At 44.9% G+C, this 25,870-nt stretch overlaps 2 protein-coding genes across 12 annotated transcripts in view; one reads left to right on the top strand and one right to left on the bottom strand.

Moving 5' to 3' along the window:
• Window positions 1–3,040, bottom strand: part of LOC143434522 (uncharacterized) — a 37,872-nt gene extending 34,832 nt beyond the window's left edge. For 6 of the 11 annotated variants that reach the window (XR_013104034.1, XR_013104036.1, XR_013104032.1 and 3 more), the window contains exon 1: window positions 143–2,079. The gene's annotated coding sequence lies outside the window, so the exon portion shown is untranslated. Of the gene's footprint in view, window positions 1–142 lie in introns of all 11 variants that reach the window. The other 5 variants (XR_013104041.1, XR_013104038.1, XR_013104040.1 and 2 more) reach the window with 5 other exon arrangements.
• Arhgef5 (Rho guanine nucleotide exchange factor 5) lies at window positions 2,017–25,544 on the top strand. The gene is made up of 15 exons (XM_034519043.2): window positions 2,017–2,143; window positions 8,964–12,084; window positions 12,589–12,646; window positions 13,190–13,254; window positions 13,444–13,697; window positions 16,108–16,268; window positions 16,817–16,969; window positions 17,257–17,386; window positions 17,619–17,693; window positions 18,105–18,194; window positions 19,375–19,532; window positions 20,095–20,256; window positions 21,549–21,619; window positions 23,783–23,887; window positions 24,833–25,544. Exons 2-15 carry the CDS (start codon window positions 8,976–8,978, stop codon window positions 24,988–24,990), a joined length of 4,749 nt encoding a protein of 1,582 aa, XP_034374934.1. The 5' UTR covers window positions 2,017–2,143; window positions 8,964–8,975; the 3' UTR covers window positions 24,991–25,544.
• Window positions 25,545–25,870: the final 326 nt, after the last annotated feature.

Raw genomic sequence — 25,870 nt, 5'->3', positions numbered from 1 at the left:
CAAGCTACATTAATGACAGCAGGAAAGGTCGCATTAGAACACCGAAGTAAAGCACCAGAACGTTAACAACCCCGCATTACCATGTTAAATAAGTGACAGAGGTAAAATTCACGGATTCAAGTCTACATCTGTGTGAACTTACATCTCATCTTCTTCCCGTACTTCATTCTCTCTCACATCTAAGAGTTTTAGAGGATTCTTGAGCCCAAATAAAGTCTCTTCATTTCAGGACAGGATGACAACCCTAACTCCAAAGTCCAGGCACCAAAAGAAAGTGATAAATAGTGAGACTTATGCAAGGTAAGGAGAGCTAGACTAGTCTTATATTCATGAATACCCTGAAGATGGGGCCGGGGTCAAGGAGAAGCAAACTGCTTAAGGAACCAGTTCAACTTTTCTACCTCTTACAACCAATGGGAAAGGCTAACATTCCCCTGTTTAGTGCCAGGAGCTGGAGATCAGAGAAAAGAGGGTAGAGACTTAAAGAGTAACAATGCTGGCAGCTCAGAATCAGCACACATGAGGAGATCGGGCTGTGAGAGCCATAGGAAGAGAAAACAGAAAGTGAGCTTTCACTAAGGAGAGCCAAGGGCAGCACTGTGAATGCCCAGCTTCCTGTCCACACTGTCTGTGCCCGACAGCATTGCTGTCAGAGACCAGCATCTTCTAGAGCAGAAGTTGACAAGTGTGTCCCCCCACTAGAGATCAGGACTTTCTGATTCCTTACGTTTTCTCTCCCAGTCTAGAAGGAACTTTTTGACCAGCTTTAATTTTCGGATTCGCTTCACTCCTTGTTCTTAGGCCTTTATTTACTGGGTTTATGAAACATGCTGACCTGCCCTTATATGGCCGAATCCCAGTCTTGGCATTTCTTATTATTTTCTCTATACTGCATTGCAACTCAGAGTGTGTCTAAGCTAGCTAAACTCTTTAACGTTTAATCCTTCAAAAGAGCATGACGGAACTAGGGCATTTTTTGAACACTGCATTGCTTCGGGACTATCAGAGAGGAGGCCGTTCGTTCTCCCTCGGTCATGTTTTATTTTACAGGGCCTTCCAAACAACTGCTTCGCTTCTTCTGCCAGGGTCAATGCAGCAGCGGTGGACACAGAGATCAGGGGACAGTCTACCCACAAAAGCTGATTGGAGTTGTGGGCCACAGCACTCCTGAAAGAAAAACAGCCAAAGAGCCTGTTAATTCTCCTGGACACACATCACTATGGTACCTCCCAGAGCAAGGGATAGGTTTGGGTTTGGGAAAGGAGTCTATGGACAGAACATCTAAAGTTTCTGTCTGTAGGTAAAAGGTGTGTGTGTGTGTGTGTGTGTGTGTGTGTGTGTGTGTGTGTGTGTGTGTGTGTGTATTCTCTCTCAGAATACTGGAAAGGATCATACAAACTGAGACATAAGATCTTAAAATGAACTCAGGAACATGGAGGCAAACAGAGGCTACCTACAGAAAAGACCTAAGAATGTCCCACATGTACCCAGTAAAGGGAGAGAGAAAAGGGAAGGAGAGAGGCAGGTAGAGAGGGAGAGACCGATAGAGAAGCATAGAGACAGGGACAGAAGAACTTGAGCAAAAGAAACCCTTTTTCTTATGGCAAACATCACGGAAGAGAGCAGTAAAGAAACACGCTGGCAATCCCAAATCTCAGATGTTCGGAAACATCAACAAGCCAAAGACAAACAAACTCGAGGGGCAGAAAGTCAGCCGGGTCCGATGAGCCTCAGTTGGAGACCTAAAGAGGACCCACGGAGGAAGAGACACGCAGGGGCGTCGAGGGCCACGCGGGACACCGGCGAGTCCTGTGCCCGGTTCTCTCACGCGGCTCCCTGGTGACTCGGGCCGGGGTTCTGCCCCTGGACGGCCAGGGCCTGAGGGTGCCGAGGGTGCAGCTCAGTCCCGCGGAGCTCGCTCTTCCCAGCTCGGCCCGGAGCTGCCCCTCCCCCGGGAAGGTGTGTCCCTGTTTCCTCACCTGAAACTTCCTTAGGAGAAGCCGGTCCCTCCCTCCCGTCCGGCGGCAGGGGCGGGCCGCGGGTGGGGCGCCGGGGCGGCCTGGCCTGGCTGGGGACCGCGGCGGGCGCCCGGACCTGGAGGGGACTCTCGGGCCGGCCGGGGACAGCATGTGACTCCGACCAGGTGGGTGCTCTCCTCTCTTCTCAGCCCGGGACTCTGGGTGGTCGTGGCGCCGGGTGAAGGTAAGGCAGGGGCGGGAAGGAAGAGAGAGCTAGGCCTCCCCGGGGACCAGTCCCAGGCAGGTCCCGGGGCGCCGGCTCCGGAAATGGGGGGCTGGGCCAGTGGGCCGGGCTCCGAGTGAGGGGCTGAGTACCTGGTCGGGGACGGGAAGGGAGCCGGAAGGAATGGCCTCTTGGAAAAGTTTGCTTTCCAGCCAGGTCTGAGCCTTGGAAATGGGCACCCTGCCCCGCGATGTTCTCGGGCCAATAATCAGAACTTTTTTCCACCCTGAAAGTCGGGGCCCCGGGGAAAACGAACTCCTATAGTAAAGAATTCTTCAGATTCAGTTTCTAGACGATTTCTTACCTGGAAGTGTCTTTTTTTTTCCCTCTTTTTTTTGTAACCGGGCCTGGGCCTTGCTTCGTTATCTTCGCGGCATTTACGTGCCTACGTATGTGTGAATCTGTGTACACACCTCTCTCCGCTGTTAACTGAGGCTCTGAAATCTGAAATAGGGATCCTTGCGCCGAGTCCCCTCTCCCCCGTTTACCTGTATATAGGGAGTTTCTTGTTGGCCTAGGCACCAGGTTCTTAGGAATTCTAAAAGAGCTGTTCGGAACAGCCAGCTAGATCGCGGCTGCAGGAGCCCGTTTTCAGAATCCTAGTTCGGGGCATCTTCTAGAAATGCCTTTTAGCAGAACTCGCCAGGGAGAGCTAATCCTGGAGCCTCAGTTTTCAAGTTTTCCTCCTCTCGGCTCACTCCCCTCCCCCTTTCCTGGATCTTGGGTTCTCTGGACAATCTTGTCCTCCTGTCGGCCTAGCAGTGAACTCTGGCCAGCACTGTGTCAGACTGAGGGGGAAGGGCACACCGAACAGGAGGCTTGAGAGGGTGGTTTTCCTTTCAGCTTCCTTCCTCCCTTGCTCTCCCACTGTGCTCCCAGCTTTACTTCAAAAGCACCAAGTCCCAGAGAAACAGCCCCCAGTGTGGCCTCTTCCTAGACTTCCTGCTTTATCTACACCTGGGGTATTCGAGCTTCTGACTCTATCAAAACAGTTATCATTTGTTAACCAGTCTTCAGGTCTGAGACTGAAACCATGAACATTAAAAGAACATGGAGGGGTCAAGGGAGAAGCTGAGTAGGGGACATCGTCTAAATTCTAAGTTTGTGGTAAAAGAGAGATGTGAGCATTGGGAGGGAGAAGTCAGAAGGAATGTAAAGGGATACCTCTTTTCAAAAGACTACAGAAATTGAAGATGTAGCCAAAGTTTTCATATATCCATTTTCCCCTAGAGGGTATGGTTGCCCATAATGTGGTTTGTCTGAAGTTGTGTGTGGTCACGTTATAGACTTGTCTGTCTTTGGGATAGACATGAAGACGTCATTTGTGGTGTCTGGAATAGTCACTTACTCTGGTGTGGACAGACGTGGGATCTCCTGAGATGATGTCGAACAGAATGGTATAGATACAAACGGGTGACAGCCAGCCTCTGTTGTAAACAGGACCCTGTACCTGCCATGTGTGTAGAGTAAGCTGACCACTTGGAGTGTCTGTAAAGTACACAGAAACAATGTCATTTGTGTGCCAAGAATAAACAAGTCACACCTTAGCTGACTGGATGGCCCCACAGCCACCGGAGGGCCTGAGGGCATAAGCATCTTCTCTTAAGAGTGTTCTTATTTAAGACCATCTGGCCTCTGAGGCAATCTGCGATGTCTAAGACATTAGACAGTAGGTGAAAGATGCTTATTCCATTCTTTACTGGGCTTGTTGGACAAGTCATAACAGCCGTGTCAACTACACTTAGTTTGGTGTCTTTGGAATGTTGAGGGCAGTAAAGTCAAACACCGAATCAAGGTACATATCTGTGTGGTGGTCGTATGAGCTAGATGAAATGAAGAGGGTATCATTTGGATTGAAAGTGGGCTGTTTGTTTTCCTACTGTAGGCAGAAGTATAGATGCCATTGTAAATGCAGAAGCAACCCCAAGAGGTAAGGAAGGCTATCTTTGAAATTCTTTTACAGCTTGTGATTAGAAATAGACAAGGGCTAAAGTGTTGGTTGTGGGGTCTCTGTGAGACTGTGGAGCTCTTGCTGTGTTCCTCAATGTTCTGTTAATGGGATGACTTGGATCTTTGTCTATGAGGTCTTGAAGATGCGAAATGTCTCTGGTCTGGAGAGAAACCAGTTCCCTGTGATACTGTGCCCTGTCTCTCCCTGTGTGCAGATAGATAGTGATTAGTCACCCCAGATGAGAGGGATATGAGGATGTTTCAACTCTTAACAGAATAGGTAGTTTAAAAAAAAAATCCATTCTAATGTCTTTATATGAATGTTTTACAGATTTCCTTTAGCTTCCTTCATATTCTAGCTGGGCCATGCCTGTTTGCATTGGGTTATTAAGGTAGAATTAAGTATAAGAACTAAGGGTATGTGCTAACTTTGGGTTATAAACAAGTAGGTGGCTGGCTTTCTTTCTCTGTTTCTCCCTCTTCTTCCTCCTTTCCTCCCTCTTTCTTTCTTTCCTTCTTTCTCTCTCTCTCTTTCTTTCTTTCCTTCTTTCTTTCTCTCTTTCTTTCTTTCTTTCTTTCTTTTTCTCTTTCTTTCTTTCTTTCTTTCTTTCTTTCTTTCTTTCTTTCTTTCTTTCTTTCTGGGTTTTTGAGACAGAGTTTCTCTTTGTAGTCCTGACTGTCCTAGAACTCACTCAGTAGACCAGGCTGGCCTCAAACTTAGAGATCTTCCTGCCTCTGCCTCCTGATTGCTGGGATTAAAGGGGCATGCCACTACCTTGCAGTGACTACTGTATTTCTAAAAGGATAAAGAACATAGTTGTGAGATTGCATAAACAGACATGCAGTGTGTTCCTAGATCAGAACTGGAAATGCCCACATAGCACATAGTGTATGTAGATGAAGTCTGGCAATGGCAGAAACTCATTTATAAATCCAGGAAGTCCTTCTTTTAAGGAGATGATGATGTTGGGAAAGAGGGATCCAGACAGTACAGATGCTGGTGAGGAGAGATAACAGGGTTTGTCACATAGTTTTCTGAGGCAGGTAGGAGCAAGTTTCAGTCAGCAAATACAGTATTTAACATGTGGCTGAGAGAATAAGGTCACGTTATGTATCATGTGTACATTTTATATTTAAGGGCTAGATAGAGTAAATCACATACTGCTAGTTAACTGGAAAAGGATGTAAAAGTCCTTCAATACAGGTGCATTTATGTTAATTACATGTACTTGCCCTATATAGATAATATCTGCATCTGTGAGGTGACCAGGAACTTGTCACAGACCACATCTCCAAGGTGCCTAGGGACCTGCTTGTTTGGTTATGTCAGATTTTATTGCATAGAGACTACAAGGGTTGATTAAGTTGGTGTGTGTGTGTGTGTGTGTGTGTGTATCACACACACTTAGCAATTCAGCATGACAACAAAAGACATTCTTACAGGTGGCTTTTAAACTACCTTTAAACCTGGAACAAAGCAGAAAGTTGCACAGTTGGGTATATTGAATGTTCCACAGGCCCATGGTGTCCTCTCCTGTGTTGTGTGGCTGGATGACTGTCTACTTACAATAGACTCACATCAGGAATCTCTGTTTCAGGTTTATATGTATCCTTTACTTAGGAAATGGAGTCTGTGGGCTTTAGTTTGCAGTCTGCAAGTTGAGCAAAGTTTCATGTTTCTAGGAATGTCTCTGCAGTCTTACAGTCTATTTCTTTCCTACACATATTTAGTCTCTCAGAGCTATACCTGTACTTTCTATGACTTTTAAAGATGGCAATGAACTTTCTGTATTATGTTAGTTAATCTTCACTAGAACTGTGAAGGAAACAATTTTCCCATCTCTTATAGATAAGGAAGGGACATTTGAATAGATTAAATGATTCCCACAGTTGACTTAAACAGTAGCAAAGAATCAAAAAGGCAGAACTGAAAAATGCTCTCATAACTGCCCATTGTTCCCAAGAACCATAAAACTTAAGGTAGCGAGGACTGCACAGTTAACACAGTAGAGGATATGCGTTCACAGAGATGTCGAGATAGCTGGGAAATGCGACCATAAAACCATAGGTGGTGGGGATTGCACAGTTAACACAGTAGAAAGTCATGAGCTTGGAGATCATGATACAGCTGGGAAATGCTAAACAAGTTCTATGTGTTTCTCAGGAGAAGCAGAGAATTCTCTGGGACCAAATTCTAGCAGTGAAATACCACATATGAAGGCCCATAGCTGAGAGAGAGGGGGCGGGGAGCTGAGGGTAGAGGCAGGTGCTGGAAAAGGAAGGCAAAGGCCAGATAGTACAGTGTGTATGATCTTTGCTGAATTTTTGGGATTTATCTTAAAAGATACCAAGGAATTTAAACTATAAGTGGTATTTTGTGTGGAGAATGCACTGTATGTGTAGAGTTTGGGGCTCGGCTGTCTCCAGGTATAAAGATATGTGAGTATAACATGCAAAATCTTGGCCAGGAGGGAAACAAGGGATTTATTTTTTTCTGTTTAAAATATTTATTGAGCACTTACTATGGGCTAATGCTGGGCTAGACGTAGGCAGCTGAACAAGTCATGTCTCACACTGCTTGCCATTTTTTTTTTTTTTTTGGTGAGATTAAGGTTAAATCAGAACACATAATTACATAGTTGAAATGCTATAAGTGCAAGGGAAAAGTGAAGTGCGTTATAACTTTTTTTTTAATTACTTGAAATAGAACCGTAGTTTAGGCCATTTGAGGAATTAGAAACCCCAAGTATCAACTAAAACAGGATAATGGCATAACTACCAAGGAAAGTTCTGATGTGAGTAGTGATAGTGACAAGCAGCAAAGGTGTGACCTAGGGGATCCTGGCAGAATGGCACCTATTGGCGCTGGTGGAGCAGGTGGCGGGAAAGCTCTGAAGACAGCACATAGGCAGAACTCCGCTCAGCTAGTCAGATGTGTGCTGCTGGGGATGCTTAGATACAAACTAAGAGGTTAGAGCACTGGTCCTGAGCCTCTGGGTTTCAACCTCTTTGTAGGGTGTTGACTGACCCTATCTCAGGGGTCACCTAAGGTCACTGGAAAATACAGATATTTATATTACAACTCATAACAATAACAAAATTAAAGTTATGATGTAGCAATGAAAATAATTTTGTGGTTGGGGGGTCACCATAATGTGAGGACGTGTTTTAAAGGGTCACAGCTTTGGGAAGGTTGAGAACCACTGGTTTAGAGAGATAATCACGGCCTAGAGAAAACAAGGGAATGAGATGAAACATGAGAAAGAGGAAGAGTGGGCACACAAGCTTCTTTTGAATTTTATAAGTTGAAACGGCATCTTTCCATTGTTTGCTGATTTTTTTTTTTTTTTTTTTGTACAGTAGAATATGAGGTGTTCTGTTGGAAGTGGGCAGTGGGGAGACAGGGTGAAAGATCACAATGGTGGTGAGTAGTGAGAGGAGTTAGCCTAGTGAGGAGAGTATCATAATGAAGGTGGCCCAGCTTTAGCAGCCATGTCGACTAGAGTAAGTGGTGTTATTTTAGCTAGCTGTTTTACAACAGCTGTCTATAGTTTAAAACAAAATTGTTCACTAGCTATAAATCACTGCTAGACACTGTAAAAATAGGAAGATGAGTAAAATCCAGAATCTGTATAAAGAATTCATCTGTTGCATATCGGCTGTAATAGCTTGACCTATTTTAGTGCTATGTCAACAGCTCAGGAGGACGGCTCTACTTCTGACACTGCTTCTCTGGGCTGTTAGAGTAGGGTGTGTCAGCCATCGTGTCTGGTAGTTACTTGAGGCTGACTCACCCTGAGAGTCCAGAGAGTTGACAGGGAGAAGTAGACAATGGCATAATAGAATTCCAAGGGCAATGACCACTGGGAGTTCCTGGAACTCCTTGACAATGGTTTTTAATGCTAATTGAATTGTTTATAATCAGTTTTTCCCACAAGGGTGCAAGATCAAACAGCAGCTGTGTCTTGGTCACTGCTGATTGTCTGATACTTTAAAGGGTCCCTAAGTAAATGTCGGTGGTTTGTGTTTGTGTGTGTTGCACACACACATATATGTATATTATAAGGGCCAGAATTGATGCCAGAATTTTTTCTAGAAAGCTTTCCATCTTTTGAGAGAAGCTCTTAATGAACTGGTACTCATTGGTTGACTAGACTGGCTGACCAGGAACCTCTGAAGATCCACCTGTCCCTGACCACACCCACACATGTTGTGGTTATAGACACACATGATTATTTCTGGAATTTTTATGGGCATGCTAGGGTTCCTATGCTTGTACATCGGGCCAACCTAACCATCCTCTATTCTCTTTTGGTAAATCTTCATTATACTTACCAATTGAACCATCGCCTCAATCCCGCTAAGTAAGTTTCTAATAACTACAGAGATGACTTAGCAGTTAGGAACATTTGTCTCTCTCGCAGAGGACCAGGGTTCAGTCCCTAGCACCCACATAAATGGCTCACAATCATATAACTCCAGTTCCAGTGGATCTGTCGTCCTCTTCTGAATTCTGTGGGCACTGCATGAACACACAGATATGTATAAATAAAAATAAATTTTAAAAAATTTATATAGCTCAGTTTAATTTAAAAATAAGTAAAGTTGAACAGAACATGTACAAAGGCCAGCACTTGTAGCCACTGTACACCTGTCTAGAATGATCCTAAATGGAACCAAAAAAGTTTCCCATTCATCTTATTTTTGATCTTTCCCTGTGTACACAGACGCAGAAGAGGCATTAGAAACTTTTCTTTTGTATTCTTCTTTAGGATTCAGCTCTGATGGAGGCTGAGGAGCCTGAACATGGAGTATCCATACCCATCTCTGACGTAGAAGAATTTAGAGCTATCTCTGAAGGTATCATGAGGAGCAGTCAGATCCCTGCCTTGGATCCTGAAGCTCAAGAAGGCCAAGTTCCATCCTCTAAGTGGACAGATGGACACAGACCCTTGATGGACCAGTCAAAAGGGTTAAGGGACATGAGTGACCATACACCTAATAGTATGGCAATTTTCTTCAGAAAAGAATCTTCAGATGTGGAGACAAGCCAGGAAATCCTTTTAACTGAGGCCTGTGACCCTCCAGACCAGCAGGAAGCTGTAACCCAGAGCCTTAAAGACAAACTGTCAAGAACAATAGCTGCCCCTGAGCTCTTAGCCTGTGCTGTCCGGGAAGAATGGCTAGACATACCCAGCAACCTAGACAGCAGACTGGAGGCAGAATTGCAGCCTGAACTTATGTCTTTGACTTTGGCAGCAAGCAAAGAGAAAGAAGAGGAAGAAACCTCCCCAGACACCTCAACCCCTAGAGGATTCTGGCCTCCTTGCAAAAATCACCCCGATGAGACTGGCCAGGCTGAGGACAGTGGAAGTGAACTGCTTAGACAGGGGAAACAGCTGCAGTTGGAGGCCACACAAGAAAATCAAGGGCAAGAAGGCTTCCTCCAACCTCAGGAAGCCCGGGGACTGGAGGAGCAGGAGGGAGAGGAAGTAGAAATTCAGGAGGAAGGAACTCTGAGTGAAGACATTTGTTTTGGTGGGCTCCTGGGAGAGCAGGAAGAGGTGGAAGAGGGGGTGACTGGCAATGAGGAAGAACAGAAGCAGGAACAGATCCCAAACTATGTGCTACTTGGAGGACAGTGGGAAAGTGGGGGGCTTGGTGGGGAATTAGAAGGTCTGAATTACAGTGAGAGGGGCCAAGAGGACAGGGAAAGGAGGGTTTGGAGTCGGAGAGATTCAGAAGAGGAGGGACAGGACCAAGAATTAAGGGAGGTGGAAGAGAGGAGGGTAGCCACTCAGTATGCGGAGAATCAAAGGTTAGTAGGGAAATCAGAGAATGTGAGGAGAAAGCTGGAAGATGACGATCAAACAGGAAGAGTGATGCCTGTAGGGGACCAGAAGGAAGTTGTAGACTCAGGTGACAGGGCGCGAGGGAATAGGGAAAGCAGTGGACAGGCAGCGGTGGAAGGGAGCAGACCAGGAGAGGACAGCAAGCCTTGTCTTCCGATGGCTTCCGTAGCTCCTGAGGTTCTCTTCCCAGGTACATTGTTCCCAGGTATCACTTCCTCTGTGGCTGATATTCCACAGATTCAGCGGGAGCCTGTGCCTGAGGAACTGGCCTCCCAAGTTCCTGCACTGGAGCCATCAGAATGGTCTCACCAACCCATTTCTCCAGCTGCTTCTTTTGCTCCTCAAGAATCCCTTGATAATAGGACTCACAACAGCCAGCAAGAAGAATCCAGGCTAAGGGAGAAGACTGAGGTTGTCTCTGCTAGTACATCTGTGGCTTCTTCAGGGACACCAGATTTATCTCCTTTCACTTCTCCCAATGTTTCCCCCAGCACTGCCACCTTGTCAGCTGTTAGCTCTTCAGTTATCCTTCCTGAGAAGGAGACCCTAGCAGCCTCTGTCTCAGCTGACACTCCACCTTGTTGTGAGCCATGCAAGACTCCTCCACTACCTGCAAAGTCTTCCAGAAACCCATGTGCCACCTCTGACACAGCCAACCCTCACAGCCCTCATAGCAGCTACACTGGAGTCACCCAACATCTACGAAGCAACTCGTTCCCGGGCTCTCATAGGACAGAGCAGACTCCAGACTCTATGGGAATGTCACTCTCTTTCTCTCATTTGGAATTACCTCAGAGGCCCCCGAACCCAGCCATCTATGGCTCTCTGATCCCAAGAAGAAACAGAAGAAGCAGGGATGGGATCGTCTTTTCAGAATCCTCTACTGATTTTTTTGCTTCAAAACAGGACTCTGAAGAATTCACTTCAAATCCAGAGAGACCCAGCAACCCTCATGGTAGTCAGCCATGGGCTTCCCCACAGAACTCAGACTCTGCCATAGGCTCTCCTGCAAATGGTTCTTCTCCACCCACTGTCTCCATGGATATGACGATACCTGAAGCTTTGCCCCCTCCTCCCCCAGAGAAGAGACATAGCTACAGTCACTTAGTGGAGAGAGATGGCCTTCTTCATGCAGTAGCCCCTACACTGAAGCGTCATAGCCATCCTCCTCCGCTGGCCCTAAGTTCAGGGGTCCATAGATCTTCTAAAGGCCCATTTTCCCTAGTTCCTGACTCCACTGTGGCAAGGCAGCTCCGCCCTCTGCCATCTACCCCAGAAAGCCCCCACCATACACAGACCTCCATCCCCTCCAGACTGAGATACAATAAACCATTACCCCCAACTCCTGATATGCCTGAGCTCTGCCGGTCCTCCGCCTCTTCCTCTAATATCTCAAGAATGTACAGGCCTCTACCCCCAGTCCCTATCATAGATCCTTCTGACCCACCTCCATTACCCCCCAAATCCAGGGGGAGAAGCAGGAGTGTCCAGGGAGGAGTTAGACATTCAGGAGGTCAAGCCAAACCAAGACCTACTAGTCAAGACTGGACAGTTTCTACTCTGTCTGTTGGACGGACCTCCTGGCCCCCAGCCACAGGCAGATCAATGGAATCTCTGCCTCCCACCAGTAGGTGTAATAGTGAAGTGTCCTCTGGCCTGGCTTTCAGCAACATGACAAACCTTCTCAGTCCCTCTTCTCCTACTACTCCTTGGATCCCAGAGCTTCAGAGACCCACCAGTAAGGAGGAGTCAGGGCTCACTGAAGAGTCTGAGCCTCCAGTGAGAGGGTCATTTAGAAGATCAGCCCCTCAGGAGGAATTTGATAATACAAGGAGGTCAGCTTTAGCATTAAGAAAGAAGTCAGAAAAACCCATCCACTCCCAACTGGAGAAGGCGTCCAGCTGGCCCCACAGACGGGACCCAGCAAGGACATCAGAGAGTAGCAGTGATCAGGTTGTTCTGGGCCAGGTATCCAATAAGCAAAAGGGATGGAACCGGCAAGGCCTGCGCAGACCTTCAATTTTGCCTGAGAGCGCTTCAGGTAAGTATGGAGCAGAGATTATATTACCATTTATGTTAGACAAAGCTTTTTATTCTATGTCTTCCCTCTGCAGGGTGTCTGCTGCTCTCTCTGCAGCTTCATTCACCTGTATCACCTACATCAACTCAGAAACTCATGAATCACCATGATCCCGTCGAATGTTCCCCTTCCCTTTTTACTTTTCCAGCTCCCACTTCCTCTGAAGCCCACCTCTTCTTGAAGTTGCCAGATTCCCTCCACTGCTATACCTTTTGAAAATTTTAATGTACCTTTACTTTGTGCATTTCCTATCTTGCATGAAGGCTGGAGGCATCGCTAATCTATCTTCTGTAATTCCTATCCTGACATGAGGGCCAGGGACACGGTGGGTACTGGGCTTTAGAATACCTTTAATATTGTCTTCTCTTCCTGATTCCAATTGTCTGTCTTTGCTTAGCTGTGGCTCCTGCTCATCCTGTCACCTACTCTAAATGTCCCTGTTGTGCCACCCATTTCATGTTTCAGATTTACGAACTCCAGCTGTGGGAAGACTTCCTGGCTCTTCAGATTCTGTTGTTTTTCGGTGAGTTGCCCTGTCTCCTCACTAACTCAACTGTACTGTCTTCATTTATGATACCAACATCTTCTTAGTAAGAATTCAGTGGAGAATGATCCTGGGACCCAGAATTGCTGGTGCTTCTATGTCTAAAAAGTAAGGAGAGAAAGAAAGAGGCATCAGGATTGAGGGGAAGGAAGGTGTTTGTACCTACCCAGTTCTGCCTGCTGTGTCTGAGTCCCCTGTCATCTTCCCAAGGCTTATGGCTATAAAGCAGTCTCCTTCCACATTCTATTCAAAAGACCCCTGAGTTACAAAGTAGGGTCATTGTTTGAGATGCCCCACTGCATTTATAAGTTCTCCCCAAGTCCTCAGGATCCCTCCTGGACTATGAGATAAGGGAGAAGGGTTGAATGGAAGGACCCATGATGGAAACAGGCTGAAGCAAGTTTCCTTCAGTCCTGACATCCCAGCATGTATATGGAAGGTTAGAGATTTTTAAATCTAAAGTCACTCAGGCGTCTGCTGTCTCACAGTCAGTAAGTACCTCAAAGCCTGCCTACTCCACAGGGAGAAGAAACCAAAGGAGGGAATGGGAGGTTTTTCAAGACGTTGCTCCAAGCTCATCATCTCCTGTGAGTACTTTAAAACAAATCTATAGGCTTGTGTGTGCTTTTTGCTTAAAATGGGACAGGGACTCATGACTGCCAGCAATTGAATGGTGGTGTCCAGAGAAAGGGTTGCCAGAGTTCTGCCGTAGATGGCAGTTTCTGGCAGTGAGTTTCTCAGGATTTTCTCCTTTTCCCATTCATCCTCACCCACAGCCCAGCTACTTTATCAGGAGTACAGTGATGTTGTTCTGAACAAGGAGATTCAGAGTCAGCAGCGGCTAGACAGCCTGGCTGAGCCACCTGGCATCTCTTCCCCACGGCATCGTCGAAAGGCACTGGTCTCTTCAGACTCCTACTTACAGCGCCTCTCCATGGCCTCCAGTGGCTCCCTCTGGCAGGAAATCCCTGTGGTGCGCAATAGCACAGTGCTGCTCTCCATGACCCATGAGGATCAAAAACTTCAAGAGGTACCACCAAGGCAGGGCAATGGAAAGGGGGGGGGGGGCACACATGTTCACTAATGGTTTAATCTCTGCCTCACCTCTGCCACAAAGGGACAGCTTGTCCTCACCCTAACTCACCTGTATATGTAGTGACTGCTCACTGCCACACTAAAGAATATGAGGTGCTCAGCATAGTCCCTTCTTCCCTCACTCATGCATGTGTCATCTACTCTTTCCTGTACTGGCTTGGACTCATCCAGAGTGACCATACCTCGGAATCTGTTGAGAGGGTGTGAGAGTAACTTCATGAATGATAATCTCCTCTCGGCGTCTACCAGTGGTTCAGACAAGCCATATATTCTTTTGTGTTGGCTCCTTTGAAGAGGACAACTGGAAGTTGTCCTTTGATTTTTTTGATGGCACTTAGGCTTTAATCTATCCCTGCTTGGTCATCACCCCCAGGATTAAGACTTCAGGAGACACTGCTTGTTTGGTTCTAAGCAGAGAGCATTAGTAAGTTTTTCATGGGCAGATTCTCCTTTCGGATTTGTCTGAAAGAAGAGGTAGAACTTTTCTCAGGGAGAAAATAAGGCCCAGTGGGATAGAGTAATACCTAAGGAATTGGATATAACGGTGATAGAGACACAGTGCCTTTGTTGATATATGTTGCTTGACTTCGGCCAAATCACTTGCTGTCTCTAAGCCATTTGTAAAACAGATACAAAGAGATACGGAGAGAACAAGAAAGATGAATGGTTACTACAGAACAGTCAGTCCGGTAATATTGACATTTGAATTTAGATGATGTAGGCCTGGGCTTAGTGGGATAGTCTTGGATAAGCTATATAATTTAACTGCAAGTTTTAAAATACGGGTGTTTAGAAAATCACTAACCTGCCCTGTGTTTATTGATCAAATAATGGGAAGATGAAATGAACTCTCTAAATCTTCAGTAAGCTAGGAAGTCACAAAGGTTCTGATTTTAATCCTGATCCTTCTGGACTTTGCAAGAAGACAGACCTCTGTATCACCACCTTATATACACATATTCATTTCATAAAATAACACTTTGGGAATCTACAGAGTTCCTTCACAGACTTTATTCCTTTTGAAAATCGTGTTTTCTGAAGTGTGTTTGTGGTGTTCGGGTGCTCATTCTATCTATATAAAACAATAACAACAAAAATCCTAAGTTTCAGAAGGTTAAATGAGCCACTTTAAGCCATGTAGTCTTTGATGGTTATGTTGAGAACAAGCCTGCAGTATCATGGTTTGGGGTTGTATAGAAAATTCAACTGTATGGTTGGGTATTTTAGTGATCAGAGGGGATGTCTATTTTTCTCTCTGTTTTTCCAAGTGGCCTGAGTCACCATGAAGAGAAGGAAAAGGAGTCCACTGGTCATGTCTATGAGTCATTGCGCCCCCTCCTGGAGCCTTCATGCACAGTCACAAGTCTTCGTTTTCCCTTTTAAACTGTAACTGTAGCATCTTCTCTGACATGTCCTGCTTTTTTTTATTCCCATCTCTCCTCAGACATCAAATTGAGCCTGTCACCTTCCTCTCTCCCTGACTCAGAGCTCTCTGGCTTAGTCCATGATTCCCTCATCTAGCCGTTGCCTAATCAAAGCAGGGTGTTGGCTTTGGCTCCTCCTCCTCTCACCGCACTTCTAGCAAATAAGCAACGTGTGATGACTAGTGTAGTCCTCTTTTCCACATGCCTGTGAGTGACAGCCCTTCATCTCCCATCTAGCCATGTTACCCAATTTCTCTCAGCATGGCTCTTACCTCTTCTGGCCTTTTCCACACATTGCTAAAAGGTGTTCTTATTTAAAAAAAAAAAAAAAAAAAAAAAAAAAAAAAAAAAATACAAACCCAAAAATCGACTCAGCTAATTCCTGAACCTTTTTCCCTTTTCACAGCTCTAGAAGCTTAGGTTGCATCATTCACATGGCTCACTAGGCCTCATGCCTCATTCCTACTTATCCCTCCGACTTCATTTTCGTTTTTTCTTTTCTTTAAAATGAAAGTTCTACAAATGCTAAACTTATTTGTTTCTTTTCTAAAAGTGAACTTCATTGTGTTTAAAATATTAACCACCTTATTATGAGGTCTATCACAGTCTATTTGTCGGTAAAATTTTTACTATCATGTGGTAAATTAAGATATCTCTGATAGCACAGTTATTTGTATATGGGTATGAGTATGTCTTTAAGTTTCTTGAGAACATAATGGCTCTGTTCATGTTATTCAGTCCCTCAGTTGAATCTGGTGTACTCAAATACTTCTTGGGCCCCTCCTAGTAAGTTTTATTACTATAACTGATGAAAAGATGTAGCTAATTCAGTGCTCAACCTTAAAATGTTGTTCAGCGACTTCCATCTACCAGACAGCTCATAAAAGTACTCATTAATCTTCCCCTTTTTCAATCTTCTAGGCCAAGTTTGAGCTGATTGTGTCAGAGGCATCTTACCTGCGCAGTCTAAACATCGCCGTGGATCATTTCCAACATTCAGCCCAGCTGCGGGCCACCCTGTCCAACCAGGATCATCAATGGCTCTTCTCTCGTTTGCAGGATGTACGAGATGTCAGCACCACGTGAGACTTCTTCCAAACTCCCTTCTATCAACCCTGCTAAGCTTAGCCATTGAGGTTTCAGCTGCTTTTGTCCCACTTAGAAAACTTCTCTTTGTCAGAGTCTCTAGATAAAAGTGAGCCTGTGCTCCCTCCATGATTACTTCAGGTGTAGGAAGGGGGATAGGAAGAACTAAGAAGTGGAGGGAGTGTGGAAGGTCACAGGTATATTAATATAGATGAGTGAGAAGTACTTCCTGGCTTGAGATTTTTGCCTACATTCTGGGTGTGTACTGCAGTGGACACAAGCTATAGGAATCATTGAAAGATTGGCAAGCCAGAAGAAAAGAAGAAAAACAAATAGAATGGTAGAATTCTATTTAAGTTACATCAGAAATAAACTAGTAAGAAGCTAGGGGAGGATGGTACTGCATAGCAAGGGCACAGAGCTAAGGAAAGTCAGGAGAAGTTAGTGATTCATGGAATTAGTTGCATGCTCAGAATACACAGGACTGAGACAGATGCTGGGCTGAGGGCCCAGGAGCTCATGAGACTGTTTAAATACTACACAGGTTCCTTTCAGACCTAGAAGAAAACTTTGAGAACAACATCTTCTCCTTCCAAGTGTGTGATGTTGTCTTGAATCATGCCACAGACTTCCACCGAGTCTACCTGCCTTATGTCACCAACCAGACCTATCAGGAACGCACCTTCCAAAGTCTAATGTATGAATGATCCCTCTCCATTGTCTTAGTGGACATTGCAGTGACCTTGACTCAATCCCCAGCCCAGAGCCCTGTCCCATGAGTATATGTTCTTGTGCCCACTATGTCATCTGAAGTCTCAGCCCATTCCCCACATCAGATCCTCTCTGCCATCATATCTGACCCTGTATGTGGACTCTTCCCATTCTTTCCTGATCCCAGATCCACTAGCTCCCATTTCCCACCCCTTCACTGAGCCCCCTATACTCCCTGTCTCCCTTCTCACCCGAGGCTTGCTACTCATACAGGAATAGCAACAGCAGTTTCCGAGAGGTCTTGGAGAAGCTGGAGAGTGACCCCATCTGCCAACGCCTGTCTCTCAAGTCCTTTCTGATACTGCCCTTCCAACGCATCACACGTCTCAAGCTGCTGCTTCAGGTATGACAGATACTTTTTTGGTTCAATTCCCTTGACTCAAAGACATGACCGTGGAAAGTTTGGAGGCAAAAGGTCATCCATTCATTTGTGAAGTTTCCACATCATGTGGAGGATGTGAACAGTTTCCCACCTGTCCACATCTTTCTTTCTCAGAAATAAACGTTGCTTTTGGAACCATGTCCCTGACTTGTCCTTCCTCCCATCTGGTTCTTGTCCACTATTTGTTCCACAGAACATTCTAAAGAGAACCCAGCCTGGCTCCTCAGAAGAGGCAGAGGCCACAAAGGCACACCATGCCCTAGAGAAGGTAGGTAGCCATCATATCAAATGACCTGTAAGGGATCTGTAACCATTCAGGGCTAAGTCTTCCCTCTTCCCTCTTCCCCCAGTACTCATGACTGAAAAGAGAGAGGGAGGTGGGACCATCCTAATGGGAGAGCTCAGCCACCTTCTGGCATCTACCAACCTTCTTTCTTCACAGTCCATATCTAGCAACTATGTTTTTGATACCACAGTCCCTCATCCCAGTATATTCTCTCAGGTCATGTAAAGTATTCCATCATCCCAGCACATGACTTGGATGCTGCTTTACACAATTCCAGCCTGGTAGAAAAGACTGAGCTTCTCAGGCATCCCTCCAGGTGGCCTTTAAGGGGACTTAAAGGGCAAAACCCTAACACAATAATCTCCCCCTTCCTTTTCCCTGCTCCATTGACAGCTGATCCGAGACTGCAACAGCAATGTGCAGAGAATGCGGCGGACAGAGGAGCTCATCTACCTGAGCCAGAAGATTGAGTTTGAGTGCAAAGTGAGCTGTCCCGCCCGCACACCTCTGCCTATGCATCTCTTTAGCATGTCGTACAGACCATCCTTTAGCACAGTCATCCAGCCTCCAGCGGTTCTACCTCTCCTTCTGTCCATTTCTGGAATGTGCAAATGATCACTTCATTCTACAAGACATGTTGATAGGTGGAGGCATAGAATTATATGTGGATTTTATTACATATTGGTATAAAAGTAGAGGATGCAGATCTATAGATATATCTGTGTGTATGTGCATAAGGAAATGGTCAGGATAATCAGAAAAGAGGGAGGGGCAGTAATTACTGGAGAAGGAGGAGGAGCAGTCAACAAATGGAGAGCAGTTTCCCAGAATAAGGATATATAAGAATTTAGGGGTGAGGAATGCTTGACTCACTTATTTTATCAGATCACCTTCACCCTAACCAAAGCAACATGCCATAAACTTTAAAATCTCTTGTCCAAACAAACGTGAAATTGATGTTCAACACTGAAACTGCAGTGCATTACAGATCACACCATTACTTCCCTAAAAGAGAACAGAAGTCCTTCTCTAGGTTTTCCAGGAGCTCTTTACCAGGCCCCAGCTCTAGGCAGACCCCACCTAAAATCCTTATCCTCAACTCCAGCCCAATTCTGATTCTGTCTGTCTTGGCTCTGACCATCATTAAGGAGAGAGCAGATAACAGAACTGCCCCTGAGCTTTGGCTTTCATGATGCTGCGTTGTGCCCTGACTGTTCATTGACATGCTCTGCGTGTTCTGCTCCCACATCATCTCTTATTAGATCAGAGTCACCTCCCTTTGAGGATCTATCCATATGAGTACAGTGTAGTTAGGGGGTTCCAAGAGAAACAATCTGGATGGCTTGGTTTGCAGTGGTTCTCAACCTATGGATCACAATCCCCTTGGGAAGTTGTATAGAAGATATTCTGCATATCAGATGTTTACACTATGATTCATAACAGTAAGATTCAAACAGTAAACAGTTATGAAGTAGCAACGAAGTAATTTTATGGTTGAGGGGGTCATCACAACATAAGGAACTGTATTAAAGGGTTGCAGCATTAGGAAGGTTGAGAACCATTGCTTTAGAGCAAGGGGGAGCATCTGGGATTGGTGATCAGAAGGTTGGGCAGGACTGATAGGAAGCTCATGACCTGCCCCTTCTCTCTTCCTGCTCTGTAGATTTTCCCACTTATTTCACAATCTCGATGGCTGGTGAAGAGTGGGGAGCTGACGGCCCTTGAGTTCAGTGTCTCCCCAGGGCTGAAAAGGAAACTGACCACTCGTCCAGTTCACCTACATCTCTTCAATGACTGTCTGTTGCTGTCTCGGCCCCGAGAGTCAGTCGCTGGAATGGGAGGCCAGGGCATACAAAAGAATGGGATAGGACCAGAGGGACACCAAATGACCTGCTGCCAAGGAATCCCTTTTCAGTTAGACAACTCACAGTCTGAGTCATGAGTCAGCTTAGAGAACAGAAGTGGGAATAGTGTTACCACACCTGTCCTATGTTATAGACATGAGTAGACTACAGTAAACTAAGAAAATATTGTCTTTTCAAATAAGTTTATTTGTGGCTTCTTTGGGTTGTGCCCAGCATAATAGCCAATACAGCTATTTGGCTAATTTCAGAGCTGAAACCCTGGTCATTAGGACCTCATAAAGTTAATACTGGTTCTTATCTCTTTAACTCCTCTAAGTAGTGAATATCACTCCTGCAGTAAATAGTTGGTTGAGACATTGAGGTTATTCTATTCAGAGCAAGTTGAAGCCCTCATACGACTTTTATATGAATATAGTCTGTAGAAGCAAGGGCAGGAAGTTTCAATCCAAGACTAGAGGGTGAGGGTGGATAAAGTACCAAAACTATCGACTCAGACTTAACAGGTTTCTATCTTGCAGGGGCAGTCGGTTCCTGGTATTTGATCATGCTCAGTTCTCCTCCATCCGAGGGGAGAAGTGTGAAATGAAGCTGGATGGACCTCACAAAAACCTCTTCCGTCTCTTTCTCCTGCACAATGCACAAGGCACCCAAGCTGAATTCCTCTTCCGCACTGAGACTCAGTGAGACGGGGCTGGGCACAGGAGTTGGGGGTGGGTGTGCTTGCACAGAAACATGCAGACCACGACTCAGCACTTCTGGGGTCATTCATAGAAACAAGGACCTAGAGCTAAGTGATAAGTTGAAGAAGAGTCAGTGTGGGGTGAAGCTGGGAAGTTGCCACCACAGTTGAACATCTGCTTTATAGCTTGTACTCGAAAAGCACAAGGTCTTTGCGCTGTAAGGGAGCTGAGTTGGCATGGAATGAGCCGAGAATTGGATTACTGTGTTTGTGAGTGATCAGCTCACCTGTTCAACCCAGCGCCAAGGCTGGTGGGCACTTATGTTAATAAAAACATATTGTATGCTATCTGCTTTTCTTCTGTCTCCCAGCTTCATCCTCTATTGAGCAGAAATCTATAGTGTTAAGAAATATGAGTTGTAATCTTTCTGATGATAATAACAAATCCACATATAAATACAAATTTTGAGAGGTGAAAATACTGTAGAATCTGGCACACAGTATAGCTACTAAAGAACACTGAGTAGCTTTCCTGGTGCTATGAGAGACACAGGAAGAGCTTGTCTGTAAGATTATTAAACACATCTGTGGCTTAAGGCCCCACAATCTGTGATACGGATGCTTTTCAGATTGATTTTGGAAGCCATTTCAAGTGGGATCAATAGTTTCTATCTTTACTCATGGAACAGAGAAGGTAGTGTGCATGGGTTTATATTCTGGATTTCACCCAAGACAAATAACCAGAAGTAGATTTGTGTTCTTTTATAGATATTTGGGTAGTATTCTTTTGGAAAAGTGAACGTATGATTCTCAATAACCAAAGAACACTGGGATAATATAGAAAAGAACAGCAGAAGATAATATAGGCTACGATTACATTATACAACAGCAATGACTTGGCTTAATTAGTATTAAATAGTAATTTTCAACTTAGATATTTGATTGAAGGGAGGTAAGTGACAATCAAGAGCCATGCGAAGTTGTCATGTCTAAACAGATGAGTGATTTGTTTGGTATGATTTCCAGACTGGAAACTGTTCATGTGTATGACTGACAGTTTGCCTTATGACTCTCCAAGATATGCCTGGAGGGAGAAACGAAGGCTAAACTGGGTCCACTAATGTACAGTGCAAGATCACACTGTGTTTCCAGCAAGGCAGGATCCCACTACCTTTTAGGGGTCAATAGATTAGACAAGTTCTTCCTGTAGCCCTGTGCCTCCCCCACCATTGCCCCTCAGCCTGTGTGCCCGTAGACTGTAACTGAGGCTAAGACTTTCCTTTGTTTTTTCAGAAGTGAAAAGCTTCGGTGGATCTCAGCCTTGGCCATGCCCAGAGAGGAGTTGGACCTGCTTGAGTGTTACGGTGAGTAAGCATATAACAGAGAACACGGCAGTGTCTATCTGTAGTCTCCTTTGGATGAAGGGTAGTGTGCTGTGTGGTAACTCTAAAAGCCTTCTATTTATTGTTTTTCCTTAGAATTTCATGGTAGATTGCTGGAGGTAGAGCTTAAACACTCTGGTTGTTAACAACCGTCCTGTGGCAGTACCTTTCCTTGAACATTCACTGCCTAGGCAAATGTTTGTTCTTTATAAAATATATATTCCTTTAAGTCTTATCTGCTGTGATTTTGACTTAATTTTACCAATTGAAGATGTAAGAGGGAAACAAGGGGAGGTACTGTGGCTGTAATGGGGATGGCAAAAGAGCTACACAGATTTGGCCCGGACAGCTAAGTCTGCCTACCCAGAGCACACAGGAATAGCCAGAGCCCAGAGGGTATCAGAGGAACACTGGGCTTTTGTGGGAAACAAGAACAAAAGAGTGTAATGAACCTTGGAAAGGGATCTAGGAGACTCCGCTGCTTAAGTGCTGTGCAGTTCATTTGTTAGCTTCATTTGTGGTGGTAGAGAGGGTAGCAGGGAACTGCTTCACTTCTGTGCATGGAAGACGAGCGTTAGAAAAAAGAAGTGCACTGCTAATAATGTATTTATTGATAATCTTAGTAGACAATTAGCTTATTCATTCCACTTATTCTCTGCAAAATCAGCACACGGAAGTAAAGTGTAAAGACAAATCCATCAGATAAATTGCTTCTAGAATAGGTGGATTCTGAACTTTGTTATCTGGAATTAATTACAATCCATGGACATGCTGCCCAGCTCTTAAGAGAGCTTGTAGAATTTCCTCATGTATCATTTTGGTCACTGATCATCTTGATCAATTACAGATGAGGAAACTGAGACCATAAGGGAGGGAGAGCACGTAAGCCATCCATAAAGTTTAATGGTAGAAGGCTATTTTTAAAGGCATGGGATCCTTTATCTGGTACAAGAAAGAAAGTGATGCAAGATTCATAGACTTCAATTTTGAATCTTATTGGGAAAGCTGTGAATTAAGTTGTTAGTTCTATGCTGAAGATACTGGAGACCAGTTGAAATTTCTGATTGTGAAGATGCAATGTCACAGATCAAGAGCCAAGATTATCATCTGCCATCTTTGGTCCCATTAGTAGCCTTTATTACCAGCCACTATCTGGCCTGAAAGTCTTGTGACCATTATGTAAAACTTGTGGATGTATTTATTGATAATCTTAGTAGACAATTAGCTTCACCAGCCCTAAAGCTAAGTCTGTTAAGATAATGTCTCCAACCTATAGGAGAGATGTTTCCTTTCTGCTATAATCTGCCTACCCAGGGGCCTCACCAGTGTATTGTCAGTTATATTATTCATGCCTTGCTTTTGTTCTCTGACCATAGAAGTAACCTTTTCCACAGTGGAATGTGTCATTCATGGCAACACGAGTCTGTGCTTCCAGGTCATGGTCACTTGTATTTGGCTCAGAACATACTACCTATTGCCCTCTTTAGAACACACTCTGTGCTTTGGACTAGCAAAGTAAAACATGTGCATAGAACAGTTAGATAAGTGATACCTGGTTCCCCTTCAGTAGTCAGTTCTAAGGAATTCAAATTCCATTAAAGACAGAAGGATCAGGGAACATTTCAGAAGGAAGATGGAACTTCAAGTATTTGTCATGATGATTAATTAAATGTGGTCACATGATATTTTCCAGGCATCTTCCCTAGAGAAGTAGAACTTGTAAAACTTAGATCCCATACTGATCCTTATGTTTCTTTACTGACTTGTTTGATCCCTGGGAGATAAAGATTGTCCCAAACACCTCTTTTTGTTGTTGTTATTTGATTTCTAGCTTTTATTTTGTGGGCTTTTGTTTGTTGTTTTATTTTTTGTTGTCGTTTTTGTTTGTATTTGTTTGTATTTTTAGACAAGGTCCCACTATGTGGCCCTGGCTGACCTTACTTGTGTAGAGCAGGCTTGTGTAGAACTCACAAAGATTTCCTTGCATCTACCTCCTAAGTGTTGGGGTTAAAAGTGTGGGCCAATGGCTTCTTTTATATATATATGATCCCACACTTGTCTCTACCTCAAGTTCTGCCACACTTTCCTCACAATTCCTCACGTGTGGCCTACACTGCTCCTAACCTTCACTCTCCTCTTCTGAAGACTCCCCACAAGTTCAGTGCCACCGCGCCTACAAGCCCCGAGAGAATGATGAGTTGGCACTAGAGAAGGCGGATGTGGTGATGGTGACTCAGCAAAGCAGTGATGGTAAGAGGGAAGATCCCTGAGCTGGAGGTGGGCCAGCTTTCTAAGGCTGCCGTAACAGAGTATAGCTTAGCGGATGGTAACAACAGTAATTTATTCTCTCAAGGTTGTGGGCTTGAGAAGTCCCAAGTGTCAACTGGCTCTTCTGAAGGTTCTAGGAAGAGTCTTTACCTTGTCCCAATCTCACAGGCTTCAAAATGGCTGCATAGTTCTAATCTCTGCATACATATCCTGTGACTCTCTTCCTTCTATGTGCATCTAAATTACCCCTTCTGTAAAGAGACCAATTCTGACTGATTGATGGACTCCAGGGTGGCCTCAATATAACTTTATTAATCGTATTTGGAGCAGTTTTGTTCCCAAGTTTCATTGCAGTGAAGAGACAACCATAACCAAGACAACTCTTATTAAAGGAAAGCATTTAATTGGGGATGACTTACTGTTCCAGAGTTTTAGTCAATTATCATCATAGCAGGAAACACGGTGGCACACAGACAGCCATTGTGCTGGAGAAGGAGCTGCGAGTTCTACATCTTGATCCATAAGCAGCAGAAGTGAATGCCACATGAGGCCTCGCTTGAGCTTCTGAGACCTCAAAGCACACTTCTTCCAACAAGGCCACACTTCCTAATCGTGTCACTTCCTATGGAATTATGGGGGCCATTTTTATTCAAACCACCACACCAGTAAGAACAGATTTCCAGTTAACAGGGTATTAGGTTATAAATAAATACTTTGATGGGCAAAATTCAACTGATAGCAGGGAAGAAGACCATAGACATCCATACTAGGGCAGCCATTCCATACCATGCATGGCTGGGCTTTTCATGGTGGAGGATCCTGGTCCATTCAGTCTCAGGATGTAAATTAACTTTCATCAAAGAGGTCCAAGAAGTTAGCATGAACCCTTATCATCTAACTCTTCTCTCCTCTTACTGTTTACTGCAGGCTGGCTGGAGGGTGTAAGACTCTCAGATGGGGAGCAAGGCTGGTTTCCTGTCCAACAGGTAGTGTTCATTTCAAACCCAGACGTCCGTGCTCAGAACCTCAAGGAAGCCCATCGAGTCAAGACTGCCAAACTACAACTGGTAGAACAGCAAGTCTAAGTGTTCTTAGCTAGGAGTCTTCTGAGATCATGAACAAGCATTCCTGGAGATGGCTAGTCCTAGAAACCTGCTGCAGAAGCCTTCTGGGGACTGGGAACTTGGCCTTCTGAAAGCCCAAGGAGGAGCTTAGTCCCTTACACCAGTACTTGTTTGCATTTGTGCTTGGTAGGGAATATTGAGGACTGCACACTGGATTCTGGGATCCTTTCTTCGTAGGAAAAGGGACTGTGGGGCCTGAGCCTAGGTGCTGTACTTCTGCGACCAGATGGTACTTGTACATCATCCGCTACTACAGTGCAGATTCAGAGCTGGCTGGATGTAAGGTTGTGGACATATGTTACCATATAGACATCAGCCCACTCACTGGAGGGAGGTGTTTAATTGGGATCGGCACATCAGGTGGGAAGGTGAACCTGGTGACCTCTAGAATATCTTCCAATCTGAGATTGTCCTCAGTGCATGTGCCCCTGCAGCCCTTGTTTCTTGGTGGCAATGTGAGGGTGGCATTCTCTCACTCTAATAAATTTGGCACTTCTCTGAGTGTTTTCTTCTCAGATTACCTAGTACTCACTGAACAAGATTTACAATGCAGAGTCTCATAAGAACTCCAGCCTATATGGCGTGTCATGAAAGCCCAAACTGGTGCACAGATTCTATCAGCTACCAGCTTCTTCTAATAAGTCCTAGAAGAGTGGCCAGTAGCTCTGCTTTGTAGCTTCAGACCTTGTAGAAGGAATTAGAACACAAGTGGGTAAAATGAGAGCCCATTCATATAATTTAGCACATCCACAGGCACAGATAGGCTAATTTGGGTGGATTTGGTAAATGCTGTTCCAGCCATGGAAGATTTTCCGTTGTGACTTTAATTGCAGTGAAGATG

Source organism: Arvicanthis niloticus, chromosome 15 (genome assembly GCF_011762505.2).
Source record: "Arvicanthis niloticus isolate mArvNil1 chromosome 15, mArvNil1.pat.X, whole genome shotgun sequence".
Classification (NCBI taxonomy): domain Eukaryota; kingdom Metazoa; phylum Chordata; class Mammalia; order Rodentia; family Muridae; genus Arvicanthis; species Arvicanthis niloticus.
This window is presented reverse-complemented; position numbering and strand designations above follow the sequence as displayed.

Excerpts from the sequence above, each read along its gene's own strand:
- Arhgef5 (XM_034519043.2), top strand. The coding sequence starts at position 8,976 with ATGGAGGCTGAGGAGCCTGAACATGGAGTATCCATACCCATCTCTGAC. Across the intron at positions 17,387-17,618 it reads GTCTCAAGCTGCTGCTTCAG|AACATTCTAAAGAGAACCCA; the intron begins GTATGACAGATA and ends TTTGTTCCACAG. Across the intron at positions 17,694-18,104 it reads CACACCATGCCCTAGAGAAG|CTGATCCGAGACTGCAACAG; the intron begins GTAGGTAGCCAT and ends CTCCATTGACAG.